Source organism: Pagrus major, chromosome 16, assembly GCF_040436345.1.
Source record: "Pagrus major chromosome 16, Pma_NU_1.0".
NCBI lineage: Eukaryota > Metazoa > Chordata > Actinopteri > Spariformes > Sparidae > Pagrus > Pagrus major.
The window spans coordinates 6,492,129-6,512,241 of record NC_133230.1 but is presented as its reverse complement, the minus strand read 5'-3'; the positions used below and the strand labels follow the sequence as shown (position 1 = coordinate 6,512,241).

At 42.4% G+C, this 20,113-nt stretch overlaps 1 protein-coding gene across 11 annotated transcripts in view; it reads left to right on the top strand.

Moving 5' to 3' along the window:
- The first annotated feature begins 802 nt into the window (after positions 1–802).
- The window catches only part of slc8a3 (solute carrier family 8 member 3), an 87,987-nt gene continuing 68,676 nt past the window's right edge, over positions 803–20,113 (top strand). For 5 of the 11 annotated variants that reach the window (XM_073483564.1, XM_073483561.1, XM_073483562.1 and 2 more), the window contains exon 1: positions 941–2,583. In XM_073483564.1, coding sequence (XP_073339665.1) covers positions 1,004–2,583 — 1,580 coding nt within the window. In that variant the 5' untranslated portion in view covers positions 941–1,003. Of the gene's footprint in view, positions 2,584–20,113 lie in introns of all 11 variants that reach the window. The other 6 variants (XM_073483568.1, XM_073483563.1, XM_073483558.1 and 3 more) reach the window with 3 other exon arrangements.

Below are 20,113 nucleotides of genomic sequence, written 5' to 3'. Positions count from 1 at the left end.
TGTTTTTTTTGCCAATGCGACATTTTGGACAGTGCTTAGTTTGGCAACATAGCACGCCTGCTGAGCGAGCTGTTTGGTTCAGAGCTGTGTATTACCCCTGAGATTTCAGACAATCACGCTCAAATCCACATTATCGGGCACACGTATCCACATCTAAACTGAGAATAAACTTTTATGATTTGAAAATGAGCCCACAGGCTATTTTTTGTTTTAAACAAATGTTATCTACATTGACACATAGTGGTTTACAGACCTCTAAGCATGGGCAAGCGTTTTGCAGGCCGCCCCTCATAAATAACATGAAGGTCTCATGACTATACTGTTTGTAAAGAAGGCAGAGACTCATTGAAGTCTTGCAGAAGTATAGTTGGGTAATTTGAATTCTTGCACTCATATAAAATTCAGAAATTCTTTGTGTGTTTCTCCCTGTGAAATGCAAACTCACAGGCTCACACACTTGTGCGACTACAACTCCTCAAACTTGGGAATTAAAAGAATGTGGAAGTACACTGAAGTCATTAAAGGACAAGTTCACCCAAAAATGAAAATTCAATCACTATCTACCCACCCATATGTGGATGGTAAGTCGGGTGAAATGTCGTTGTCCACAGAATATTTCTGGAGCTTCATAGGGACATAGGGAATCGCCTTCCCTGTCTTTAAGTTATGACGTAACATCTAAATAATCTCTGTTGTTTCTGTCTCTTGTGTTTAGGTGGTGGGTGGAGAAAAAGCACAGCCCAGTGCTGGATCCCAGAGGGACTGTCAGTGTGGTAAGGACCCTTGAGAAGAAGAAGGGTGCATGGAGGGTTCAAGGCCTGTAAAGCCAGGGTCGTCAGCCTGCCTCTGGTTGGGGCTGGTCTCTGTGGCTGTAGCCTTCCTTTGCACAGAGGCCCGGACGACCCCGAGCCCTCTGATAAGCCCCAGCAATGCGACCTGCGCGGGAAACTCCAAGTGTCATGAAGGGATCATCCTGCCGATCTGGTATCCTGAGGATCCCTCCATGGGAGACAAGATCGCACGGGTCATTGTGTATTTTGTGGCGATGATCTACATGTTTCTCGGAGTGTCCATCATTGCTGATCGCTTCATGGCAGCCATTGAGGTCATCACTTCCCAGGAGAGGGAAATTGTCATCAAAAGGCCCAATGGGGAAACAACCACCACCACGATCCGGGTGTGGAATGAAACGGTCTCAAACCTCACCCTCATGGCCTTGGGCTCGTCTGCCCCTGAGATTATGCTCTCTGTTATTGAGGTTTGTGGACATGAGTTTAAATCTGGCGAGCTCGGGCCTGCCACAATTGTCGGCAGTGCAGCCTTCAATATGTTTGTCATCATTGGCCTCTGCGTGTCGGTCATTCCCCAAGGAGAGGTACGCAAGGTCAAACACCTCAGAGTGTTCTTCATCACTGCAGGCTGGAGCATCTTCGCTTACATCTGGCTCTACATGATTCTGGCTGTGTTTTCGCCCAATGTAGTCCAGGTCTGGGAGGGTCTTCTCACGCTGGCTTTCTTCCCCATATGTGTACTCCTCGCCTGGGTAGCAGACAGACGACTGCTCTTCTACAAGTTCATGCACAAGAAGTATCGCACTGACAAGCACAGGGGCGTCATCATCGAGACGGAGACCGAGCGCTCCAAGGGGATCGAGATGGACGGTAAAATGGTCAACTCTCACTTCATGGACGGAGCCGCGGCAAGCAATCTTATTGGTTTGATCGAGAGCAAAGAGGTGGACGAATCCCGGCGCGACATGATCCGCATCTTAAAAGACCTGAAGCAGAAGCACCCAGAGAAAGAGATGGATCAGCTGGTCGAGATGGCCAACTATTATGCTCTCTCGCACCAGCAAAAGAGCCGTGCCTTCTATCGCATCCAAGCTACACGCATGATGACAGGCGCTGGAAATATTCTGAAGAAACACGTCGCAGAGCAGGCGAAGAAGAGCACCAGCGTGCAGGAGGTGCACGTGGAGGAGCCAGAAGAGTACGTGTCTCGAATCGCATTTGAGCCCGCTGTCTATCAGTGCCTGGAGAACTGTGGCGCCGCCATTCTGACCATTGTCAGAAAGGGTGGCGACATCAACAAGACGATCTACGTGGATTATAAAACAGAGGACGGCTCGGCTAACGCTGGGGCCGACTACGAGTTCACAGAGGGATCAGTGGTGTTCAAACCAGGAGAGATGTTCAAGGAGATAAACATTGGCATCATCGACGACGACATCTTTGAAGAGGACGAGCACTTTTTTGTGCGGCTCAGTAATCTGCGCGTGCTGGAGACTGAGGACGAGGTGCTGTCCGCCAACAGTCTCCCCTACCCGAAGGCCGTACTGGGCTTCCCTACTGTGGCCACTGTGACCATTCTGGACGACGATCACTCAGGCATCTTCACCTTTGAGAGCAACTCGGTGCACGTCAGCGAGAGCATCGGTATAATGGAAATGAAAGTGCTCAGGACTTCTGGAGCAAGGGGGACGGTCATTGTGCCTTTTCGCACCGTGGAGGGACTCGCCAAAGGAGGAGGGGAGGACTTTGAAGACACCTACGGAGAGCTGGAGTTCAAAAACGATGAGACCTGGTAAGACAGCGACTCTTTTGTTCCTGTGGTTGTGGGGCAGTTGCTTTTTATTTATGTGTTATTGATGATTTATTTATATGAAGTGCTCTGTAATCATTAATAAGTTGTTTTGTTTTTGATTTGCAGTTTGATGGTGATAAACTGTCAAGAAACGATAGCTACAGATTGTATGATGTGATAGCTAGCTTCAAAGTTGCTTTTGATACAAAGATTGTTGTCTTCTTTGCCTCTTGACATCACTTAATTTCTTAACATACTCTGGTAACCTATTAATGTGCTGTTCGCACTCATCAGTGAATTTTAAACGCTTGTTTCTTTACATGGTTAGACAGCGTACCCTCTCATCTGAGCGTGCACTCTATATCCCCTTGTTTTCTTGTCAAGAGATTTTGCTCCCATCAGAGCGCAATCCTGTGCGTGTCGCATGCAACGGGGATTCAACTTTGGGATTCGTCACACAACTGTGGAAACAGGAAGTCCTTAAGTAACCCTTCCTTGCCTCTCTAATCCCTGCTGCTTTTGTTTTGTCGAACTTTGGATTTTTTTTCTTTTGCTCGTTTTCTTTTTTCTCTATTTTTTCTGTGTCATGTCTGCTTCAATTCAAAGAAAGCAGTGTGGAAGAAAAGGTGCAGGATAATGAAGACAGAGAGAAAATTACAACAACGAAAGTCAGAGGCCAGGCTCAGGCTCATGTAGTAATCCATACATGAAAGCCATGTTAAAAAAGCTTGCAGTTTGTTTGTGATAGTGATGTTTTATGTAAATATGCTATATAGTTGCACCATCTGTGTACAATACTGCACTACAAAACTGAGTGGGCATATTCAGCCTTGTTATTATACCAACATACTGTACTGTAGCACAAATAGCATCAGGGCCATGTGCTGTATGATCCTATAGCCTTTTGTCCCTCGCATGTCAGGCGGTGCTCTGGGATACTGGCATGTGTACAAAACTGCGTCTCTTGAGAATTATTGATTTGTTTATTTCACAGCTTGCATCCGCTCGCATCTCACACATTGGTCTGCAGGCGCTGAATCAAACTGACATGCGTCTGTGACATCGCCCTCTCCGTCCAATCAGGACCCTCGCAGCGTACCGCGGCTCACTGGTCTGTGCTCCAGGGTGTGAGTTCCTGAGGGCTGAGGCGGCCCAGGAGACCAGCGGCGGGGGAATGAGTGTCGGGGTGATCAGCATGCTCTTGGGGCCTGCTGAGCTCTCAGGGTTTTTGCTTGCTTTATGTGAGAGGTGCTTTGTGTGCCGGGCCTGAAGGCTGCCGGGGGAGTCGAGGGGAGAGATGTGGAGAAGGACTATCATTATGAGACTGCTGTGATGTTGTTGGCATTGTGAGTGAATGCTGGTGTATCGATCTGCTCATTGTGCTGCGCGCCGTGCGGCGAGTTAGATGTTCTTACAGTGCAGCTCCGCTCCTTTTGTGAGAGCGCACAACTCGACACGCTGTGAATTGATAAATGCTGGTTGTGATCTGATAGAAGAAGCAGACTTAATGGCTAAATAATTATCGCTTCCGAGCATTTCACAGAACACGAGGGACCTGCGTCAAACATGTCTAATCACCATCATTTATTCAGTCATCACACATCCCATAAATTAAAAATATTGTCACTGAATCAATAAAATGTGCAACTTGGAAGAAGAATCAGAATAATAAGTGCTTTAAAAGAATAATGTGATACCACTCTCCTGTCTGTATGGTACATATGTAGCTGGAGCCGGCGGCAATTACCTTAGCTTAGCATAAAGGCTGGAAACATGGGGGAACGGTAACAAAATCCATCTACCAGCACTTCAGATCACTAATTAACATGTTATATCTCATTTGTTTAAAGTCCCCCTCCTGTCAAAATAGTTTTCTTCTTGTTCCTACAGTTGAATGTTTGAGCTTTACATAATTCATGTGGAGGGGACCTTTAAGCCGTCTAAAAACAAGTGCAAAAACAACAAATTGTAGGGAGTTATGTACACGCTAATGGTGAAAGTTGAACTGACTTAGCTAATGAACGTGAGCGTCACTAACGAGAGTTAATGATGCTCATGCACTGTTTTAAGGAACCCGGCTGTAAACTGGAGAGTAATGTTTCATACATCCTTGAACAGACCTGCACTACTCCGCCTCCGATTGGTCAACAGACTCAACCCAAGGCATTAAGCAATCATGCTAACTACAACAATAACTGTTTTCTCGTTGCATGATGATATCCTTCTTAGTAAGTCACTAAGATGCAGCTTTCCAGACATATTTAGTATGCGTATGCAACATATTTTGATATAGTAGATGACATTGTGGACCCCAGAAAATAAAGTCGGGTGGTAACGTGTTGACACTGTAAATGTCATAAACCAGAAACCAGACCAAATCTTATTAGCAAGGCCCTATATTATCATGTATATTTATATATTCAGTACTGCTAAAAGTAATACAGAAGAATATGTGCAATAATGTATAGGTGTGTGTAAAGGAGCACAATTGTTGTTTTCACACTTGTTGTATGGATTATGATGGATATAATGTCGTAATGAGTGAGCTTTAGAGGTGTTGCTATGCAGATTTGTTAACGTTGGACAAAGTCAAGCTAGCCTTACCCACTTATTTCCAGTCTATATACTAAGCTAAGCTAACTGGATGCTGGCTGTAGCTTCAATCAGTGAATGAGTATGCAGTATGAGATAGATGTCGACACAGCCCATATTATTTTACCTTTATTATGCCACGAGGACGTGATTTATTATTTAATCAAAACACTGCATGTAGATGAAATGCTGAGGGACTGAGGTTAAGGGCCGAGCCTAAGGCCGTACTGTCTGACTCTTGACCCTTTTAGTAGGAGCTAAAATCAGATAGATCAGCTGTAAATTTAAACTCTGACATTTTGAGTGACACTGCAAAGAGTAGGTTGTGTGATTACAAAAAAAAAGGTCAAGAAAATGACATATGTGTTTTATAGTCATTGACACACACACAAAACAACTGTGAAGGGACAGCACAAGACATATTGTGGATATTAAACTAAACGTACACAGTCAGCATTGATTAATTCACTCGCTATAGAGTGATGATGAATGTTATATGATTTCTCAAAACATACAGGACATTATTCAGCTGAGTAGTTAAAACAATGAAGATTGTTCATATGCATGAACATGCTCGAGTATTAATATGAAAATCTTTCCTCCCCCCTTCAGAGACTTCTGGATCTTTTGTAGAAATGGCAGACGGCTGTTACAGAACTCCCAACAAATCTCCAGAAATTTCCATAATTACACTTGGATAGTGATGAATTAGATTTCGTGTGCATCCATAAAAAAGACAGAGAGGAGCGGTGGAAGTGACAGCTTCATCCAGAAGCATACTAGAAGATTCATGAGAACATTTCCATACACAAAACAAAGGGGATGAATGTGTAGAATATTCACTAAAGGCATAATTACATTGATGTTTCTTCCGCTGCCTTGAAAGCTTTCCTCAGGGTCGTTTTCATGCTTGCGACAAGAAAAAAATTACAGAATTTATTTGCCTCCGATGCCTTCACATCCATATTTCAACTGTGGCTTGTATAGAAATTGACAATGGAAATGTGATGTTTATTTCCATTTTACATAGATGTTGAAGAAGAAGAAGGACTCCCTCTTTGGCACATGGTTAAAACAGCCGCCCTGCTCCGTGGGTGTTAATTGCGAGGACTAAATGAGGGTAGAGTGCGCTCCCTGTGTAAAGGACAAGGGCTTTTTTTGATGTCCTTTAGGACAATTAGACCTCATAATGCTGCAGCTCTCATGTTCTTCCTTTCTCTCGCCCCCTGTTTTACGAGGCATTGACTCTCAATCTCTTTTGGCACACTTTGGGCCCATTGTTATCAACCAGAGTGAAAATTTATTACAGTCCTAATCTGGAGCTCTGGAATACATCACTCCACTTCTTAGTGAGACAGTAGTTCTCAGCATGAAGGATGAAGTTTAATAGTTTCTTGGTGTCTGTGCGTCAGCTCTGAGGTAATGGACATGCAAAGAGACAAATGTCAGATTTGAACCCTGGGCCACTGCTGCAGGGACACAGCCTCTGTACATGGGGCTCATGCTCTACCAACTGAGTAGTAAGTATTGGTTTTGCAATAATGCCTCCAAAATTGTGAGATGCTTTTTATTCTGCTTATTCTTTTCTATTGTCCTGTGTCCATGCCAGACGACTGTCAAGTTTCTGTCCATGAGACAAAAAACATGGTGGACATTTCTTTAATTACCAGTGGAAAATGCAACATTTGTTAGTTCTTCAAAATAAGACATCTGAAGAAGTCACCTTGGACTCTTGTAAACTCTGAGTGACATTTTTTCACTATTCTCTAACATTTTATTGAAAAAAATGATATATCGATTGAGAAAATCATCTTTAGTGGCCCTAAAAAGAACTTTAAAACCGTTTTTAATCCTCTTGTGACCCCTCAGATTAATCTGGAGACCTTTCCGAGGGGTCCTGACCCCCCACACTGGGAACTACTGGTATGCAGCGAGTTTTTCTCTGAGAAAATTAAATGGCTGAAGGTTGCAGGCTTCTGTTTTCCCTTGACCCAGTGGAGATAACACAGCTGTTAGGTGGAGAAGCTCCATCCCTGGAGAGACGGGTGTTTAACTAAGCGCTGATGGATTCATAAACAAATGAGTGGTGTGCAGCGGACAGACCAGAATCAGCTCAAGTAATTGCCACTGTGGTCACGCCTGTATGAGCATGATCTCTCCCGTGCTTGTAAACCTGCCTTATTCTTTAAATTATAAATAGCATCGCATAAAATACGGAAAATGCCCTTTCCCCTGCTTATCTACCCCACCTCCTCCAGCTCGTGCAGCGCCCTCGCCCAACCTTTTTCCTTAGTATCTCCTGAATGTGTGGCTGTCACCCCTCTGGGCGTCATGACTGACAGAACACATGTCCACGCTGATCCTCATCCTGCTGACCACACAGCTTTTCCCCCTGCCAGCACTTTTCCAGACACCCTGGAATAGACCCATGAGGTTTACCTTACCGCCCCGCAGCCAGCGCTCACACACACCCAGGATCATCCCGAGCTCAGCTAATCATATTCAGTGCTGTACTTCTGTTGTTTTATTCATGGAGCTCCATACTTTCTGTTCTCTCAATAATTGGAGTGTGTCTTTGTATTTTTTACAGTGCCTCAGGGTGCAATCGCACTTTGTTTTCTTTGGTAATGCGGTGAAGTTTGTTTTGTAGTATTTTTGCATTTGCTTCATTACAGTTTACGTCTGGATGCAAGTGAACCAGGGCTTGTAAACAAATGTCACGTTGCCTCACACGTGGCTCTTTTTTTGGACAGTTTTGGTTTTGTGATCGTGACATTTAAAAATTAATGTTTTGTAGTTTCATATAGTCATTGTTTAAGCAGCATTGAACTATTTCCTACTGTGAAGCAGCTTTTGAATATAGCCAAATGCTAACATCAGCATGCTAATATGCTCACAATTAAAATTTTAACATGCTAATGTTTACCAGGCTTATAATCCTTGTTAAAGCTGCTCTCTTTTCTTTTTTTTTAAAGGCAGCTCTCTTTGCCTCTTTCCTTTCTTCAAGCGTTTTTCATTACTTGGCCTGTTTGGTAGTGTAAGCTGTCACCAGGAGCTCTGTAACTGGTAGCTTTCCCTGTTATGGACATGCTACACATGGTTAGATTTGTTAGATCCTCCACAGTTCAGTCGTTCGGTTCATTAAATGGAAACCAGAAGAACCGACAAATAATTCATTCAGATTTGCCGCCAAGAGATGGAACAAAGCGGTGGCTCCTCACCTTTTGAAGTCCTAAATTGTGTCCATTCTTCGATAATTTATATTCCTCTAGTCCGTAAGGGTCCAATGATAAAAATAATCAATAAGCGTGTGAAGTCCATCGCTTACTGTCTGCCAACTTACTTCGTCAAACAAAAACATAACTTCATCTGACAGGAGACATATTTTCTCTTCTTCCTGCCCGGTTCTGTTGAATATGTTGGTTTTCATTATGTTTCTGCCTACAACATGAACGCAACACCACCTTTTTTTGTTGAGTTTCCGCCCCAGGACAGCCCCTGGAGTACTGCAAGCACACCCAGTTTGGAAGGCCAATCTGGTCAGACAGAGGGTTCATCCTCTGGGGGTCATGAGTTTCCTAACCAAATTTCAACCCATCAGACATTTGCTGAAATATTTCTGTTTGACAGACACTGATATCCATTGAGCCACACTTCTTTCATGGCTTCAAACAAGTGAAGGAAATGCATTTTTAGAAGCAATTACAGGTCATAAACGAGCATGAAGCTGTTTTCTGCACCACCAACACTTTCCCCTCTGATATCATCTGAAATCAGTTTGTTAAACCACACTCATATAAAACACATCCGGAGACATACAGTACTGGAAGATTCATGAGAACATTTCTTATCTTAGCAAACTTATTGTAGCTTTTGCACTTTGGCTCCTGCTTACAAATACCATACAGAGACTCACACACACACTCGCAGACACACACGCGCACTAACTCACACACAGGTTGAGTGGCAATAAATATGCTGGCCCTGCGTTTGTTCCTCCCAGTTGGGAGAATGCAATTAAGTTAAAGCTTATTTATAACACAATTCAGCGCGGGGCGTGTCGCCAGCTCCGAGGCTCCCCCCGAGTGTTTGTGTGTAAATCTGACTGGGGATCATATATTCAGGCTACCCAAACTTTTGACAGCCTCTCCAGGCTAATAGAGTTAGGATGGAGGTAAGTGCATCAGTTTGACCCGTTTGACTGTCAAAGCGTTTAGCTACAGTGTTTTAACAAATCAACGCCGCGCTGTTGTATAATATAATTATGTTATAATTCAGCTTTACTTGGGAAAAGAAAAGCTGAATTGTTTGCAAAGTGAGTTATTTTAAATGCTCAGTTGACAAAATGGTAAAACTTTCACAGACTGGATCCCCTTGAAATTTTAAAAGTTGGGTTTCAGGGATCTTTTCTCCCACAATATATACATGTGAGCATTTACAGCATTCAAAACAAAATGTTTCCCAGAGCATCATTATTTGACGAGTTGGGAATGAGCCTCAAAAATCAACCTTTCCTAGAAAGGGCTCCTACATTACCCACAATGCAACTTAGCAACTGAGTGACATCACTGGAGGAAATTCATCAGATTACACGCAGCTTCCTCTGGAGCCACAAACCGCTTTATAATACTCTTTCACCTTGTTCAGTTGTACTCACCAACGCATGTTAATACTTAAACTTGGTGGAGATAATGAATGTGAGTGAGTGTAACGTGAATAAAACATCTAGCTGTGTGGCTAGCAATTGCGATATGTGAGAGAAAGATTTTAGTTTTTCTTGTAATTGGGCGGACTGACCCTTTAAACTGTATTTAGCTCCAGAGGGTCGCTCTGTTCATTTTTAATTAGCTGCCGTCTTGCTATCAGGCTGATTGATTCTGATCCAAATCTTGCTGGAAAGCTTCTGCATCTCTTTTATATTTTACAGACGCTGAATCCAAAACTCTTCTGCAAAACACAAACAAGAAACCTCCCAGAACACGTCTTCTTCAATACTGTAACATCCGCACGGCTTACAGCCGATGTTGTGATCATCCGCAGCCTGAAACCTGAGCACACTGTGGAATATTAGAGATGTTTCTTTAATTAGTGTGAGCTAGTTTGTGAGTAGACAGTTCAAGTACTCTGAAGTTGCCTCCAGACATATCAGATGTGCTGTAAATAGGAACTGCCTGCTGGGAAAAACTTCTCATGTCTGCCCTCCTGGAGGTGACAAGTAGGACTATGTGGGAACTTCTTATTGGCTGTGATGGTGGAAGTGTGTATAAAAAAAAATGGTAAACAGAGAATGATAATTAAAAAAACACCCGTTTCACAGTTGTGTAATGTCATCTGAGACTGAAGTCTGGAAAAATAACCCTGGTGATGTCATCAAGGTTATCTCAACTCAAGTTTGGAGGCTGCACATTTTTAAAAGAAAGCTTGTATTTTCAAACCGGAGGTATAACGTCCTGGAGGTACAGCACCCCGCACGACCGCTGTGAACGCCCCAGGCTTCAACTCAGACCTGATGTCATTGTCAAACTGTCACAACTCATCCTAAAACAATAAAATGACCATCATCCTGGGGAAGCTCCTGAACCAATTGGTGGCAACATTACAAAAATGCACCTCACTGCTCTTTTTAAAAAATGTATGCTTCACCAAAAAACAGACAGTGTGGTGCACCTTGTAACTGACTCTGACTAATTTGTGATAAATGTGTTAATAAGACAGAAATCTATAATGAAATTAACTTTAGTTGCAGCCCTACTTCTTACAATCCTAAGGCCAAGGTTAGTAGTAATTGTTTTCAACATCGGTTAATCTGCTGATTGTTTTCTCAATTAATTGATTAGTGGTTTGGTCCACAAAATGTCAGATAATAGTGAAAAATAGCCACCACAACTCCTTAAAGCACAAGGTGACTTCTGCTAATTGCTTTTTTTTATCTGACCAACAGTCCAAAACCGTAACTATGATTTATTTTTCTTTATTTCATTCAGTAAATATGTTTTACGACTAAAAAGCAGCAGATCCTCTCATTTGAGAAGCTGCAACTTGGGAATTGTTTGCATAAAAATTCCCTAAACGATTATCAAAATAGTTGTTTTTGTCAATTGACTAATCAAATAATCATCTCAGCTCTAATCTGGATCTCTGACCAGTTTCAGAGCCCTGAGTCTTTAACCTCCACACAACAATTCATTTGGGTCTGTATTTAGGTTTGCACTTGAAGAGTGGTGCGTTCAATACAGGTCACTGCTCTTATTTCATTCCCTGCCTGCCAGGGGTGACAGTCTGGGGTGCGGGTGGAGGTGCCCCTCCTGCCCCTGCACCCACATCCAGCATCTGCATACTTTGATAAAGGTCAGTCCCGCTCCACAGCACCTTCCTCCATGCACAGCGCAGCAGCATTAAGACTAGAAATCGATGAAGCTCACAGCGAGAGGAGGCGAGGGTTTGGTGTTTTTTTTTTTGCAAAAGGCTGCAGGAGACGGGAGAAGCTGTCGGCTTTTTTTCTCTGTTGTTGTCTTGTTTTTCGTGCCTGAAAAACAATAATAGAAAAGCATATGAGAGTGAGGGGTCTGTTTGCAAATTTTCCAACGTAGAACTGTGATTGGAACGTGTGAGTTCAGCTCGTGGCACTTGACGTCTGACCGATACAAAAAATGCTTCAGTGAGCAGCCCTGAAGGCGGCTGAGAGTCAGTAAAGCTGAATGAATGAATTCGAATGAGGGTCTTTTTTTCTCTATTTTTTATTATGACAGTCTTTGAGTGTTTCCATAAAATAATAATCTGTGTCATCCCTTTTTCACTTAAGGTGGCGGCCTGTGTGGTTGTGTTTGGTAAGTGCTCATAGCTGCTGCTTCCCAGAGATCCCCTGTCATTCAGGCAGTGTAGTAGTGTCGGAGTACTGATATGTATAACTTTGACAAATATAGATATTTGGTACGATTGTTTGATACCACTGGGAATAAAATATGCACTGCAGTATCAATCAATCAATTTTTCAAGAATGATTTCTGTCCTTGACCAACTTTGAATAAATTAGGGTCATTTATCAAACAAAAATTTGGATGTTATTGGCTCCTGTTTCTCAGATATGAAGGTTTACTGCTTTTCTCTATTTGATATCGTATATAATGTGTTTTTTTTTTTCTAAAATAAGACTTTGAAGACCTGAAAAAAGTCATTTTTAAGCAAACTTTTCTGGTTCCAGCTTCTAAAACATGAACATTCCTTACTTTTCATGAACTTATATGATAATAAACTGAATATTTCGTTTTTTTACTGTTGTAGATAAAAATAGCGGGAACACTTTCTAATAACAATCATTCATGAATGGTAAATTTAAACCTTTATTTGAGCAGTTGCAACTAATGTTTATAAACCTTTACAGTTGTTTAATAAATGATTTATACCAGCTACCAAAACATTTTTCATTCTACGTTTTGAGAACTTGTGATGGACATTTTCTTTTTTCTGTTTGTCTTCTGATATTTTATGGACCAAATCAAAACTGGAAGATTTTCAAATAAAATTCATACACAACAAAGAAAAGTAAATATGTTTTTTTGAAGCAGCTGGAACCGTCAGTCTGCATATTTGCTGTTTTTTTTAAGATTGATCCAGTGTCAACATTTTTGAAATGTTAAAGAATAAATTCACCCACAAATAAAAAATTCAGTCATTATCTACTCAACTCCAGGCTGATGGAAAGTTTCATAGTTCACAAAACATTTCTGGAGCTTCACAGAAAAACAGCTGAAGTAGATGGGGACTTTTAAAATGTTAAAAACAAACAACAACAACAGAAACATAAAATGGCTCCTCCAGCTTGTCCAGCATGATCCAAGCTTCAGGTTGATTTAAAAGGTGTTATTTTCTCCCATGGTGAGCTTACTCATGCTCGTGTAACTACTTCAGATGGGGTGCACGCTAGCGCTTTTAGCTTAGCAGCCACAGTGAAGATTTCAGCTTCATGAAAGGGTGTAAATAACATATTTTCAAATCAATTTTGGGATCTCGGAGCTTTTGAGACTTGGATCACGCCATATGAGTTGTGTGGAGCCTTTTTTATGTTTTTTTCCAGTTGTTTTTACACATTTTAAAACAAGTCCCCATCTACTTCACTTGTTTATGAGAATGCTGCAACGCTGTTTCGCTGTGAAGCTCCAGAAATGTTTGTGGACTAGAAAACTTCAAACAACTTTCCATCGACATCAGGGTGAATAGATAATGACTGAATTTTCATTTATCCTTTAATCTGCAATTTATCTTGAAAAGGGCAGGGGCTGAGAAAAGGAGGGATGGAAGAGAAGTTGACTCATAAGCCAAATCCATCTCTTAGATAGAAAAAAGACAGTGCTAAAGACTCATCACCGCTCTCATCTGGTCCAGTCAGTCAGTCGGTGACATGCATTAGTGCTGTGAACCTCAGCTGATACCCTCCTCTGTTTGCCCTTTGACTCCAGACAAATGCCGTCCTGTCATGAATTGGTGCCTCCTTGCGGGGTTGTCTCACATTTAAGGAAGCTCCTCTTTAATCCTTGGAAAGTGACACTGGATTTTTTTTCGTGAATATGATTTGTGAACTTGACAAAATTTCGAAAGTCAGAGAGGAGGATACAGTGGCTCCCCGTCTTTGATTATCAGGGTTATAGCAGCCTCCTCTCTCCGCTGCCCTCCATCTCTGCAGTGGGGGGAGTTCTTTCCCCTCGAAACACCCTGAACCGATACTCGCTGTGATCTCTCTCCAGTTTAACTCTCCACAGTCCCAGGACTACTCTCCTCCTCTTTCCTCCTCTCCTCTCCTCTCCTCTCGCTCCGTGTGTCAGGCCGGACCAGCATGCTCTGCGGGCAGCTCAGGGGACCTCCTTTAGGGGGGAACTCGCTTCTCCATATTATTCCCAGGATGCTGCAGCAGAAAATGCGCCAGAATGCATCAGTAGTTCCTCGCTACCCTTCCCTACCCTTTTCCCTTTTCCCATGCTTCATCTTCCTCCTCCTCCTCTTTCCTTTCTCTCTTTCTCATCATTTTCCTGATGGTGCAAAAGCAGGCATGGATCTTGACATTCATGTATCAGCTGTTTTTAAAAAATCGCTTGATTTGTGTTTCAGAGCTAATTTAACTTTGCCTCTCGCTTTGCAGGAGCCAGCAGGAATTCGGAGATGATTTCCTTAAAAAAAAAAGAAAAGAAAAGAAAAAAGCTACTTTTCAGTTTCTATTTTTAGATCGGATGACTGTTTGAGATCCTCTTATCGCAGATTCTTTGTATTTGCCGAGCAACATCTCCCGTCCTTAGAAGCCCGCCGCTGATTAGTGCCGTTTATGATGCTTTGATGAGCGTGTGTGATGGCGTGTCTTAAAGAGAGCGGAGGCAGCGCAGACACCGATGAATCTTGTAATCAGTCGAGGGAAATCTTTATTTTCCATCCCTCCTCGACGTCTTTTTTTTTTTTCATCCCGTCTGTCTCGACTTTGCTTCCCAGAGGAAAGTCAGATCCCCGAGGCACAAGCGAGCCAAACTCTCCCTGGTGCCTCGAGGACAGAGCTGAAGACAGGCTGCAAGCTCAACCCATATTGGATGCCTGTGTGTGTCTGTGTGTGTGTAATTCCTCCCTGATGGATCTGTGCTGGTGGGAGAGGAGGGTTCACTCAGGAGAGGGAAATGGGTCTTTTGTGTTCCTCCTAATCCTCCCTGTTGATACTCGAGTGGCAGACTTATTAGCAGACTTACGCTCTGCAGCAGGGGAAGGGTTACTCTCAGGGCTTTCCACGCTCTCCTGGATGATCATATTTACATCGAGGGTGCGAAAGGAGGGGTGCAGAGAGCGCCACATCCCTTAAGAGGTTGAAAAATGAATGTGGTAATAGGGCAGCAATCCCTCCCATTTAGGCTCTCAACAGGGGGAGTGCTGTCTGATAACTTCAAGCCCCGAGGATTTTGGCAGACAGCACAATACAAATCATGGCAGGAGAAGTTAAACACAAGAGGATTGCCATGGCATCTTGACAGGAAGACGTGAGCGGAGGGGGGAGAGTGTAAACATTGTGAGGTTAAAGGTTAGCCCTGCAGAACAGGAAGAAGATGCCCCAAATCGATGCAGCTACACGACTATTTTTGTATTCGCCTCCTCAACTTTTGTCAGTATATTCAGGTGGATTTCTATTCTCGGCCTTGTTTGGCTGTGATGTCAGTTTTGGGATGAGATGCTGGTTGAAATTCCCTCTGGGTTTCTTGTCTCACCTGTGGAGTTACTGTCTTGTTTTATATGTCTTTAGCCTTTGTTAGAGAATCTCAACGTAGAGTCCCAGGTGTTTGGCGTCTGTGTTTATGGGTTTGGGTTTGACAGGTTTTTTGAATTCACGGTCATCAGGCAGTGACAGAATCTTCAATGTACATCTGTAGATATAGTTTGTTCCCCGTCTGGTGTGCTTCTTGTTGACTTCTGATGATTTCATCATTGTTTGCCACCTTTTTTTTAAAAAAAAAAGCTTTCTGGGATATTTTAGTTTACCCATGGAGTCTTTTATTTTTTAAAAACAATATTCTCAGCAACAGGTTTTAAACAAGCTGGGTTGTATCGTTCTACCTTCAACTGAACTTGGATCTTTTAGGCTATTTATTTCATCAACACCTACTTGTCCACACTCCAGTCTAAAAGTCCTTATATTTTATTCAAAACAAGTAAATAAATCTAGAGTTGGCGAACTTGTATCCAATTTAATCCAACTTATCAACGTCAAAACATTTTCAAGGAATGTTCAAGCATTTTATGGCTCTTAGAAAATGTTATTTAATGTTACTAATAAATATTTTTTATAATAACTATGGTTCAGTTAAGTTTAAAAGTAAAGATAAAGCAGGCCAAGTAGGTTTCTGCTTCATACTGGTTTGCACAAACGTGCTGAGAATATATCCTGGCAACTGGGCTGTTTGGCATCTTTGAGCTCATTTTTTTGGCCCGCAAAAAATATTGTTTTGGTCCGCTTACAAAATGTCAAAGTTGTGTTTGCAGCTTGTTCGTCCGCCTCCAGGTGCCACAAAAAATAATCTAAGGAGGCAAGAAAAATAAACACTTAAAAGATATTTTTGCGGTGTGCCTTCAGTGCTAAATTATGAAATTAGTAAATGAGGTTTGGTTGGTCTCATGTGTGGCATTAGCATTAAATAAATGCTAAACGACACTAATGACACATTGTCAATGCAGGGGTTTTGATCCGGAGACATCCTAGGTGCTGGCCAACCTTGGGCCACCTAGGAAGGCCAGATACGTTAGGGGCGTGGTAATGGAAGTGGAGGGCGGGTAGGAGAACCATGGAGGGTCAGTTTTGGCAAACAAATGTGCCCATGCTGCCCCTCTGGGGGTCCAAGAGATGGGTAGAGCTGTCATGTCGAGGGAGCTGGCGAAAGATGAAGAGGTTACGCTGCTGGGATCACAGCTCTGCCAAGGCCTCCGGGACCTCTTTCTCTTTACAACACTCAACCTAATCTCCTCCACTATCGCTCCTTTCATTTCCCTCTCCTTTTCTTCTTTTCATGTTCTTGTGTCTCTTATCGTGTCAGGGGCCCTTGTTCCTGGCTCGCTTTCTGTCTTTCCCCCCCTCGACGCATTTTTCCCTTGGTTTTATCTCTCCAAGCCTATTTTCAAGAAACCTTTCTTTGGATTGTTTCATCCTTCTATTTTCTCTCCATGTTCCTCCCCTTCGTCTACGTCTTAATTTCGTTTCATTTGAATCGTTCTAATTCCATTTCATTTCCTCTCACCCCCCCCACTGTTCGTATTTATTATTTAAGCCCTCAGCAGCGCCTCCGTATGTGCTTTCCCCTCTTTATAGACGTTGGCCTACTTCTGTCTCAACCTGTGATTGCACTTGGATTGAGGGTGTCACAGCATCGGGGCTGATGTGTCAAACTTGTGGGGCTCCAAGTGGTTGACATAATGCAAAGTAACATGCATATTCCCCTGTACACTGTAGGGATGACATTGTGCTATTGTGCACATTTATTTGGAAACTACATGACTGAACATTACATAATTTTTAAATTGAACAACGTCTTTCTAAATGGCATTATATCTTTTGATAAATGTTGCATAGTTGATCGTCTACGGTAATGAAAAACACAAATAAAACTCCTGACGGTTCTTCTTCACAGAACTGAAACTTGACGGTACAAACCAGAGTTTTTGATTGTTTTAAAACCATGATATGACGTGCACGGGACTAGTATTACCAGGGGATGTCATCAGATTTACCTACCCACGTCTGTATTTTGCACAGCGCATTTGCACAGGATAAACAAAGTCTGTATTTCACTCGAATTTATTGACATTATCTTCAGATGATGTCAGAGCTCTGTGTAATATCAATGTTTCAGAAGCCGAGCCTCAAAAATATGAAAAATAAATCAGAGAAATGCAGATTTGCACGAGACTGCTAATGCCACATGGGATTTAAATCACAGACGATCTCTGCAATTATTATAAATTACTAGAGGTCCCCAGGTTATACAGTCCCGTTCAAATACGTCTTTGCATAAGCCAAAATGCAACAAGGCCCACATGTTTAGTCAAATTGAATTAGGACCAGAATCTGACTGTTTGACATTAATTGGCCTTATTTTTTTAAGTCATAGATCTGTAGAAATGTTAAATGTGCTGTTACAATAAAACCAAACTGCCAACTACACAGCGATAGCAAGAGAGCCAAATCCATTTAAAGCTGGCTGCAGACAGACCCAGCTAAATTTACTTTTATTGATTTCCTGTAATTAAAATATATACATTTTGTTTAACTTATATCTTGGCACTTGCAATCACACAGCGCAACATAATCCATGTAGAGCAAAAATGGTTAAATGAGTCTACATGTGGTTGAGCTTCTTCCAAAAACCTTTAAAACTTAGCAAATTTAAAATCTAGTTCTGTTTGATGGCAGTAGTCGTCTGTTTTGTCTTATTGGCCTTAGTTGATCATTTGTCTCCTTCCTGGCCTCCAAACTGCAGCTGTTCAAGCTAACTTAAACATTCGAACAACAGTTTTTTAAGGTAATCAGTGTAATGTAACTGTAAATCAATGAATCGCTGCAGCTCTGGAAAGTAACGTCAGCTTATGTTTACTTTAAGCTTCATGTTAACATATGATAAAATGTATTTACCTTTGATTCTCTCTGCCCTACAAACCAACATGCAGTCGCCTCACAATCCCTACAGTCAAAATTTAATTAGGACCAAGACCGACAGTTATAGAAAGACAGCCAAATCCAGTTAGGCTAGCTGCTAAAGCTAAGCTCACTTACTTTTATTGGTTTCCTGTGATAAAAATATAGCAATCCATCCTCTATTTTGTCTCATCTTGTCATTTCTTTCAGTGTAATACTCACCAAATGCAAAATTTAACAGGAAATAAAGCGGCTGACACGCGATGTGCCAGAATACAGCCTTCTGTAAGTAGTGCAGGCTGTTCCCAACCTATGTACGTGCAGGTTATTTTTGAACCGTAATATTTATAGGGGAAAAAAACCTTTCTAACCTTCAAACCAATGCCAAATGAAGTGAGAGGGTGTCATTTCTAGATGTAAACTCCAAAAAATACATTTGCCTTCCTGCCACAGTCGTGGAACCTGTCATGTTAGATTTCATCCAACTCAGTGTAGCAGCGCTCTTCGACATGCCACCAACCGAGGCAGCAACAGGACAGTGGGGGAGGAGGAGGTGGTGGTGAAATGAAACATGCAGGGGAGCAAGAAGAGATGGAGACGGATAAAGAGGGAGGGAGACGGACGAAGAGGGAGAGGAGACGGAGATGGTGAGGCAGAAAGGACGTGTACGAAAGAGACGGCATCAGAGGGAACAAGGTGCAGGGAGATAATGATGGAGACACAAAATGAGGGTCAGAGAAAAACTGACGGAGAGAAAAGAGAAAAATGTGGCGTTTGAGCGAGAGAGAAAAACAGAATCTGAGACGGACAGGAGTAAATGAGAGGAAAAGAGCAAGTGAGAGACGGACTAGGAGACGGAAACGAGTGGAAGTGAGAACGAGTGAATAAGGAATGAGAGAGAAAATGAGAGCTGAGCCCCGCACATTTCTGTGCAGCGTGTTGGCAGATTTGATGAGGCTTGACCAGGTGTGGGGAAGAAGAGGAGGAGGAGGAAGGGAAGTCAGGGGCCTGGCTACTGTAGATGGGATTGAATTTCCTCAAGACAAGCATTGATTATAGTAGCCAGCACCGTGAAAATCTCCAGCCGCAGAGATAAGAGGAGGAAGTCAGGCCAGATCTGTGCGCGAGATCAGCAGGATAATGTGTGGGAGACAACAAAACTGAATAAAAAAGCCAGAAAACAATAAGATGAAGACCAGATTAGACGGATGCCCCGCTTATTTATTCTGCAACTTTTGTCAGACTGTCAGACAGAAAGAGAAGTTTGGTTCTGGTATAGAATAAACATCTCCTCTACTCCAGTAATTAAACACATTTCAGCACTTTATAAGACAGTCTTAATTAAGCCCTTGGTCTACAAGATAAAAACACTTATGTTTATTTTGCATGTTTATATTTTAAAGACATGCTAACAGATTAAATGGAACAAAGCCTTGAGCTAGTTCAGGCAGAAAACTGGTTTATGCTGCTACACTCACACATGATGCTCGAGCAGCGATATCAAAGGTACTCTTTGCATCTATTTAATCTGTTGAGGGACTGGTGATTGTTTCATCGTGTGATTGAGTTTGTAACTCAACTGTAAGCTGAGGTACCCAGGTACGAGCTTTCACTGACTCCCATTTGAAGTAGAAAGCACACTCAGGCCCTGATCACCTCGAGACTGGTCGCTACAGTCTGCTTTGAGAAGTGTGTTGGGTGAAACAGCGTGGTCCGGTTGGGATTAGGGTTAAAATTAGATAGTTTAGTCTGTATACGATAGAGCGAGTTCCGGGTACGAAACTACTTTTA